The sequence below is a fragment of the Octopus bimaculoides genome, chromosome 1, assembly GCF_001194135.2.
Source record: "Octopus bimaculoides isolate UCB-OBI-ISO-001 chromosome 1, ASM119413v2, whole genome shotgun sequence".
NCBI lineage: Eukaryota > Metazoa > Mollusca > Cephalopoda > Octopoda > Octopodidae > Octopus > Octopus bimaculoides.
The window spans coordinates 30,265,428-30,274,896 of NC_068981.1; the positions used below are offsets into that span (position 1 = coordinate 30,265,428).

The window sequence follows — 9,469 nt, forward strand, 5'->3', positions numbered from 1 at the left end:
TGTGTGTACCCCTAGCAATGCTTGACAACCGATGCTGTAGTGTTTATGTCCCATCACTTAGCAGTTCGGCAAAAGTGACCAATAGAATAAGTACTAGGCTTATAAAGAATAATTCCTTGGGTCGATTTGCTCGACTAAAGGCAGTGCTCCAGCATGGCCACAGTCAAATGGCTGAAACAAGTAAAAGAGTACTAATTTACACAAAATAGAGAAAAGGAGAGAAAACCTTTGATTAAATATACCTCAGTAGTCTTTTGATCTGACTGCACATGAGAGAACTGCATATTTGCATCACCATTCAGTTGTATATCAGAAGTTTGAGGAGAAGAGTTTTGTGTCCCTCGATCATCTAAGAAACAAAAAGGTCAAATATTCAGTAACAACTTCGTCTATGGTTTTTAAATATATTTTTTCAGAATACAGTAATCTCTTGACTATCATGGATATTATGTTCCAAAACTCCCCGCGATAGGTGAAAATCCGTAATGTAGAAACAGTACTGTATATTTTTTTAATTATTTTTATGTGTGTGTGTGTATATATATATATATATATATCTCTCGTTAAAAATGCAAAATATCATGGAGGAATCGATGTAAACTTAAACTACGATGGGTGAACTACGATATGGTAAGGGATTACTGTATAGGGTTTTTGGTTTAATCCTTTAGCTCACTCAGCTGGTAAAAGGGACTAGTACCTGTATTTAACCCTTTTGTTATATTTCTGTTGAGACTTTTTTTTTTCTTTAAATATAAAGAATTTAGTAAAATAAGTTATAATTAAGCTAATTTTAGGAACATAAATTATGACTAAAGTTTGGAAGATTTTAATTCAGAACTTTGAAAACAAGACATTTGTACTACAGAGCCAGAGGCGGTTTCAAGCGGGTTGGTATCAAAAGGGTTAAAAGGACCAGCCTTGTCACATTCTGCATCATGTCTAATCACCCCAAGAACTACATTAAGGGTCTGCATGTCTGGAGTGTTCAGGCACTTGCACAATTTTACGGGCAGTTGTAACTGAAGTGCCAGCCTAATCCTTGAGCATTTCAACTGGCCATATTCATCTCAAATATCACTGTGCAACACTCAAAAAGGTACAAGAAATCTGGCCATTTTTGTATGCAAAATGACATGGGAAATCCATTTCTGGCAGTCTTTTTGTTGAATTAGGCATGGTTTCTACAGAATTGTCACTGTATAACCTTTGTCATTATTAAATAAAATTCTCTTCCGCATTGTAAAATGGGTTTCAACCCAGGGCTAGAGACCAATCTTAGTAACACCTACATGTAATTCAAAGCCTGTGTTTAATGTTATTTTTTCATCTTTCAGATCTCATTTGTTTTTAACAATGAGTACAAGACAGTGCAAAAATGATCCAAACAGATTCTGTTATATCTGTGGGGAATTGACTTTTGCTAAAGTGCAGTGCAGTGCAGTATTACACACTATATCAAGAAAATATACAAGGCGTACTTTGATTGTAACTTAGGAGACCAGGATAAGTCATGGGCTCCTCATGTGTGTTACCTTACATGTGTGAAGGCATCTAGTGCCTGGTATGCAGGAAAAAAAATGTTCACATGAAGTTTGGTGTGTCAATGATTTGGCATGAGCAGAAAGATCACTAATGATTGCTATTTCTGTCACCATGACTTTACAGGCTGCACTACAGCAAAGGAAAAGAAACACATTGTTTACTCAAATTTGCAATCAGCAATGCACCAAGTAGAGCACTCAGAAAATTTACTTGTGCCCAAATCTCCAGATCAAGAAATGCAGAGTTCCAGCAGTGCTAATGAACATTCCAGTGGTGAATGTGTGGAGCCCAATGATCCAGAAAATGAGAATAAACCAATACCATTTTCTCAAGAGGCTCTAAATGACTTATGCAGGGATCTCTATTTAACCAAAGAGAAAACTGAGTTTCTGGCATCAAAGCTTCAAGAACATAATCTTCTTGAGAAAAGAGTGAAGGTAACACTGCACAGAAAACGTACAGAGGATCTGCTTGCATTATTCCCCATGAAGGATGACTTATGCTTTCATAATGACATCACTGAACTTTTTGAGCAACTGGAAATACCATATAAAACCAACTGGCAACTTTTCATAGATGCATCCAAGGACAGCATCAAAGCTGTTCTGCTACACAATGGTAACACTGCCTTCTGTTCCCACAGCTTATATAGCACAACCATGAAAAAATTATGAAAATCTGAAAGCCATTCTAACAAACATACAGTATGATGACTATACCTGGCATATTTATGCAGATTTTAAGGTTGTCGTCATGCTTACTGGCCTTCAGCTTGGCTATACTAAATTGTGCCGCTTCCTGTGCTTATGGAATTCCAGAGCAAGAGCTTAACATTATGTATGCAAGGATTAGCTGATCCAAGATGAAATTTTATCCTGACTCATCTAGGAGAGCAGTAACTGAATAGGTAAATAAATTTTTCTAAGAATTTAAGAAATTTTAAGCAGTCTCTGCTTTCTATCTTATCTAGTGAAACCCTCCTATTACAACTTTTTATCATGGCACATATGATCAGCTACCATCAGCTTTTATTACCGTTTCTGGTAATTCAGAAACTTTAAACAAACCAAGCTCACATAAATGTATTGATTCTACTTCATTAATAAAAATCCAATTAACTCACCAACTTGTAAAAGTTCATTTATCAACATGCTCAATTTCTTCTGCACTTCAATAATAATATCCTGAATTTCATTGATAATTTCTGAGAAATCCACTTTTATGTCATTAGTAATTTTCTGCAAGATAAAAGAAAAAGAACCTTTTTTAGTAAACAGAAAAATTTTTTTTTAGAAACCTAAGACCAGAAATTATGGTGAGAATATCATTTAACATCCACTTTTCCATACTTGCATGGGTCAGACAATTTGTTAAGGTAGATATATATTTTTTTTTTTACAATCAGATATCCTCTGTCACCAACTATCACCTATTTCCAAGCAAGGCACCATTTCCTTTGACCAGTCACATTTTCCATATAAGACAGGAAATAATCACACTTGTATTATGATGCTCATTTACAACCATCACATGTCAAGACAGGTGTGCATGTGTATGTGCACACATGACAGGTTTCTTTTAGTTTCCATCAACCAAAATTCACTCACAGACCTTTGGTCAGCCTGGCGTTACAGAAGATACTTGCTCAATGTATCACATTGGGACTGAATTCTAAATCATATAGTTGGGACCTACAATAAATTACCATTCCCAAATTTGGGAGTCGCTAAGATGTGATTTGTGAAAGGAAGACTTGACTGCTATTTTTAGTAGGCTGAACCACCACATAGAAACCCCACTGTTGGCATGACTGCAGAAAGATACAGGTTACCACTGTACACAGTAAATGTATTATAAAGGTATCACTGACTCAGATAATTTTAATCCTTTGCAAAAGAAACTGAAAACAATGAACAGATGGTTAATAGCAGGGTGAATGTGACATTTTAGGAAAGAGAGTAACCCTATAACATTTAATCTAACCATACCCAGCTCAAATATTCTGTTTTATGTTAAACCTGGTCTAGCCTATCACACCAACCCTGCACCATTGAAATCTTGAAGCTACCAGATAATGCATGATTATCATTTAATGTCTGTTCATGCTGGCATGGGTTGGACAGTATGACCAGAGCTGGCAAGTTGGAGAGCTGCACGAGACTCGTGTCTGGGTAGGCATGGCTTCTATGGCTGGATACCCTTTCTAACACCAACCGCTTTACAGATTGTGGTGGATGCTTTTACACAGCACTGCATGGGCACTTTCATGTGGTGTATGTGCACTTTGACATGGCAATACATCTGACAAAAATCTGAACGCTAAAGGGTCAAAACAAGAGGTTAAGAAGGTTGATCCAATCAGTATGTCTAAGAAACAGATGAAGGAAAAACTAAAAAAAGGAACCACTATACCTGTGATATTGGTATGGTTGATAGACCAGGATTGTTTACTTCATTCTTTGCTTTCTTCATGACTAAAAGAAAAATCACAAATTATTAGAACCATATATTACCATGATTGATTGTTATTGCTTCACATACTTTTTAAAAAAGAACCTAGCAAATGCTATATATTTTCATGCACAGAATTGTTGTTTCCATTGTTTACAAAAGGAGCGATACCACATATGAGGGGTTACTGAAAAGTTCCAGATTTCAAAGTTATCGCAAAAGGCTTAGTTCTTCAAAGTTCTTTTACAGGGCTTAGAAAAACTGAAAGTGTTCGATTCTGAGAGGGGAAGATGCTGAATAAAATAACATCCTCCTGTATTTTCTTTTACCTCAAACCAGGAACTTTTCAGCCCCCATAAAAGTAGCTAGTTGTCAGTTAACTCCCTGCATCAACCTTGATTGAAAAGACCTTTGGTCAAAGACACTTGTCTTTTTCTTACATACAGGGAAGACAGAGCCATGTCAGCCAATGTGTGACCTGAGATTCAGCTGTTTCAAGCAGATTAAGCTAGAGAGATTCTTGCAAAGGCCCTTGTGAGCTTAATGTAAATAACCTGATTATAGAGTTATGTACCTTGGTTACATCAGCCATTTTCCATGCTAGCATGGGTTGGACAGTTTGACCCAAGCTGGGAAGCTGGACCAGGCTCCTATCTGATTAGGCATGGCTTCTGTGGCTGGATGTCCTTCCTAGTGCCAAACACTTTACATAGTGTGCTGGATGCTCTTTATGTGGCATTGCATGAGCACTTTACAGGAATTTAACCATGGGAAGCAGTATTAACACTTCTGCTGACGAGTATGGGTTTTGAGGACAGCAAGGTGCCAGGTATCTTGGTCCTCTGTTGTATCGCTTGAAAGGTTCAATGTCCTGAGGTTGTCCTTCAGTACTTCATTCCGCATTTTCCTGAGTGACTGATGCGCATTGTGCTTGTGAAAGGAAGTTGGTGATGGGGTGCAGCATTAGTTTCTGACTTGGTACAAAGATTCTGAACATGTTATGATGAAAGGAAATAGCAAATCTGGAATTCATGCCATTCCCATCAGCTACATAAAGTAAAAATAGCTTCAACTGAGGACTGAAACAGCATTGTGGAGTCAGCTTACCATGAAGCTACCTGTTGCTCCACATCACACAGCATCATAAAGTGACAAGCTGGCAGAATCATTAGCATGTCAGACAAAATGCTTGGCTCTTTATGTTCAAAGTTCAAATACAACCAAAGTCAACTTTGTCTTTCATCGTCATGAGCACAATAAAATGTAGTACCAATAAAGTAGAAGGTGGAGAATTGGCAGAAATGTTAACATGCCGGGTGAAATGCTTAGTGGTGTTTCGTCTGCCATTCTAAGTTCAAATTCCGCTGAGGTTGACTTTGCATTTCATCCTTTCGGGGTCAATTAAATAAGTACCAGTTATGCACTGGAGTTGATAAAATCGACTTAATCCCTTTGTCCTTGTTTGTCTTGTGTGTTTAGTCCCCTGTCGGCAATAAAGAAATAAAATGAAGTACCAATCAATAACTGGGGTTGATGTAATGGACTTCCCTAAAATTGTGCTACAATTTAAAACTATGTTGTACAAGATACAAACAAATTAACAAAAAGTTTTAAAGTTAAATGTGACATATCACAATATCCCTGAAAATGAAGTGTAGAATAAAACAAAACGTACCTGAATTTGTTGAAGTAACCAGACGAGGAACTTTACTAGGTCTCAAATTAGCACCTTGATCAAATGAAGGTCGTTTCTGGAAATTTGTTGGAAGTAGAAATGTATTGGAATTATAAGGAAAAACAAAATGAATTTTAAAAAATGTTATAGTAATAAAAATGATTTACTGAAAGAAATGTTGACTTCATAAGTACAGGCATTGCTGTGTGGTAAGAAGTGTTTTCTACTATAGCCTTGGGCCAACCAAAGCCTTACGAGGGGATTCAGTAGATGGGGGGGGGGAAGCTTATATATAGGCACGCATGTGTGCATGCCTACCACTTGACAGGTGGTGTTGGTGTGGTTATGTTCCTATAAATGATTCAGAATAAGTACCAGGTTTTAAAAAAAAATAAAAGAAAGAAAGCAAAGGGGTTGATGCATTTGACTAAAAATTGTTCAAAGTAGTGCTTCAGTATGGCTGCAGTTTAATGACTGAAGCAAGTCAAAGATAGTTCCAGCTCTGAATTTGTCCTATGTACATCTCAAAAAAATTGGTTTTGTATTTTAAACCTTCTAGTCAGTTGGGAAGGTAGCACCAAAACTCTAAAAGGCTGAAAGGAAAAAGGGAAGTATTCACATGCCAAAGACCTAATCTGAGTTCTTGCAACAGAATTAAGGGTAAAGACTTCTTTGGTCATGAATTAACCTGGGATTGCACCTACAAAGTTCTCTGAGGTACAAGCCTGTGCACCAGCCTCCCCCTCTCTGCACCACCATGGTTATCCAAGGAAAAGGCGGATGCAGTTTGGCACCAGTGACATCGCAACTCATTTCTACAGCTGAGTGAACGGGAGCAACATGAAATAAAGAGTCTTGCTCAAGAAAACACAGTCCAGTCCAGGAATTGAACTCACTATCTCATGGTCGTGAGCCTAAACAATCAAAGGCACCAAATCAGAACAAGAACAAATGCTACAAGGTATCCAGTTTGATTTTGTTATAGTTCTGCCAATCAACCATGTTGAATAGAATCATTTTTATTTACATTATTTACATTTGACGGATATTTGTTGTCATCTTGTTTGTTCTCAACACGTCTCGGCTGATATAACTTCCAGCCTTCATCAGGTGTCTTGGCGAAATTTTGAAGCTGGGCTCTCATTCCCAAGGTATTTTTTGATATTATTATTCAATAAATACCAAACTTAATTACCAGGATTAATTTGTTTGATTAAAACCCTCTGGCTTGCCAGTCCTCAGTCAAATCGTCCAACCCATGCGAGCATGGAAAGTGGACGTTAAATGACAACGATGATGAAGGTGGTGGCTGAAACAAATAGAAGATAAAGGATAGATAGCAAATATGAACATAACACTGTGTTGCCATTTTGCCACTCACAATTTTTTTTTAAAAATTTGGTAACAGTTTAGTCTCCTTGAATTTGTCCTTAACAGAACTCACATAAAAATTATACTGTATGATTACAGGGCACATTGACATAGGAAGTCTCTCATGGTCTCTCAATATGCTAGAAATAGTAGCTGGGTAATAAACTAAGGGCGAAACTAACAAAATATTTTAAAAAAGAGGAAATAGAAAATACAAATGCAAGCATGGTTAGGGTTGCTTCTTAATTTTAAACACCGAAGTGAAACCAAAACAGTATTGAGACTAGCTCAATGATAGTCAAGAATTTCTTCTGTTGTAATATAAGAATTCACTTTCTCATTGAGAAAGAAAGAGGGCAAACTTCAGTAGGAGGACAAACTGACCGTTCTATTTTATTTCACTTATGCTATTAATAGCTTTTACTTTAACTTCTATGTCAGACTCTGCAAAGAGTCGATAATGAAAAACAACCATCGTAGACAACTAAAAGTGCACTTCTCTGATAAGTTTGACACCCGATCGATCATCAGTTAAAGCTACATCCTTAACATGCGCCACTATTTTATGTATCCAACTAGTTATAAACTTGAAACCTCTTGTCTATTTGAAATCGATCAATCATTGAGACAAATTACTTGAAACAGATTTGAGATGGTATCTTTGGAAATAAGCCATCGTACTAGTCGCTGAACCCAAACATAGCAATAAAGTAAAATTGCCCCATATAATCAGCAACAAAGAGACTAAAATAGCAAATTCTATACTAAGAATTTATCGAACTTTGACTAATTTCTGCTACGCTATTTTTTCCTACGATTCCAGATTTATATGCTTATAAGTATAGAGCTTGTCTCTTAAATTGAGATTATGCATCAACAATAACAATACTTAATGGTTTCTTAATTGTTTATAGGCATAAATTTACCCCTACCTCACACCGATTCTTTCCTTGGTCTCTCAGAGAAAAATATTTTCTAGTGAAATTTTCTTCAAAGTACCTTTCATATGGCGTAGAATTTAATTTTATCGAAATTTAGTGAGACAAAAAAAAAAAAAAAGCTGGTAAGCACACACACATACTGATATACTAGGTGGCCCCAAAATATGTTTACAGTTATTCAACCTCTTTTGCATTCATATTTTAACAGTTTAGATCTTTATAAAAAAAAAATGAAATCATGCTAATTTAGTTAATTGTAAGAGAAATTTAAATGTAATAAAATGTTGAAATTTAAACCGCCTACGTTATAACTGTAAACCTACTTTTGGGCCACACTAAATCTACAAAAGTACAATGACTTTAACCCATAAAGCACAGAGATTTGCAGTTACATAGCATAGACTGCTGAGAACATTTTATGAAAATAAGACTACCATGCACACATAAAAAAATAGCTAAAATATCTTAGTATACAATGGTGGCAAGTTTTTCATCTGAAAAGTCATAAGCTGAATTATTGGTCCTCTTGCATTCTGGAGGGGGGTATTGGAGCGTTTGAGTGACAGACCCCATAAATTAAATGCATCTATCTGAGCCACGATCGTGGCCCGCCGACCCGTTTCTCACAGCTACGATCATGGCCTGATGAGCTTTGTGCTCATTCAAAATATAGGAATATATATATACAGGAATATATTTTACAAAGACAAAAAAAAAAGTAGGAAGAGGGAATAAAAGCGAAAGGAAAAAATACAGTACTAAGTGCTCCAATTGATCACACACAAGGTTCATTGGAACCTGCTGAAGCAAACCAATACACTCTACAAAATGAAACTTAAAATTTTTTAAAAATTGTGATGCGTGTCCGTGTGCATGTGCGCGTGCCCACCGAATTTTTATTTCATTAAATTTCGATATAAACATAATCTACACAATGTGAAAGGTATTTGTTTGTCGGAATGTAGCCATGCGGGAGCACCACCTTAAAGATTTTTAGTCGACTGAATCGACTCCAGTACTTTTTAAACCTGGTACTTATTCTATCGGCATTTTGTCAAACCGTTAGATTACGGGGACGTAAACACACCAACACCGGTTGTCAAGCAATGGTGGGGGACAAACAGAAAGAGACACCCACAAGGCTTTGGTCGCCACGAAGCCACACAGTAGGACTGAACCCAAAACCATGTCGTTGAGAAGCAAACTTTTTACCACACGACCACACCTGCACCTATTCGTAGGAAATGTCATTAAAAAATACCAATTTTACTAAAAGTTAAATCTAGTCGAAGGTGGGGGTCACACTTGTGTATGATTGCCCTTTATTAAATATCAACAGCTTAAGAAAAATCCTTAGTTTTGATTTTGCAAGAGCTTATTTTCAGGTTAGGGTTTAATATTAGTGAAAATGCTACAGCAAGGAAGGATAAGCACACATACGTTTAGAAATAAAGCAAAAATACAAAATTTAGGAAAGATCGGAAGA

General features: G+C 36.6%; 1 protein-coding gene across 1 annotated transcript in view; it reads right to left on the minus strand.

Moving 5' to 3' along the window:
* The window catches only part of LOC106870019 (uncharacterized), a 37,708-nt gene that overhangs the window by 20,982 nt on the left and 7,257 nt on the right, over positions 1-9,469 (minus strand). The window contains exons 3-6 of the mRNA XM_014915983.2: positions 5,672-5,747; positions 3,958-4,019; positions 2,669-2,783; positions 243-349 (exon numbers count right to left, since the gene is read on the minus strand). Coding sequence (XP_014771469.2) covers positions 243-349; positions 2,669-2,783; positions 3,958-4,019; positions 5,672-5,747 — 360 coding nt within the window. The remainder of the gene's footprint in view (positions 1-242; positions 350-2,668; positions 2,784-3,957; positions 4,020-5,671; positions 5,748-9,469) is intronic.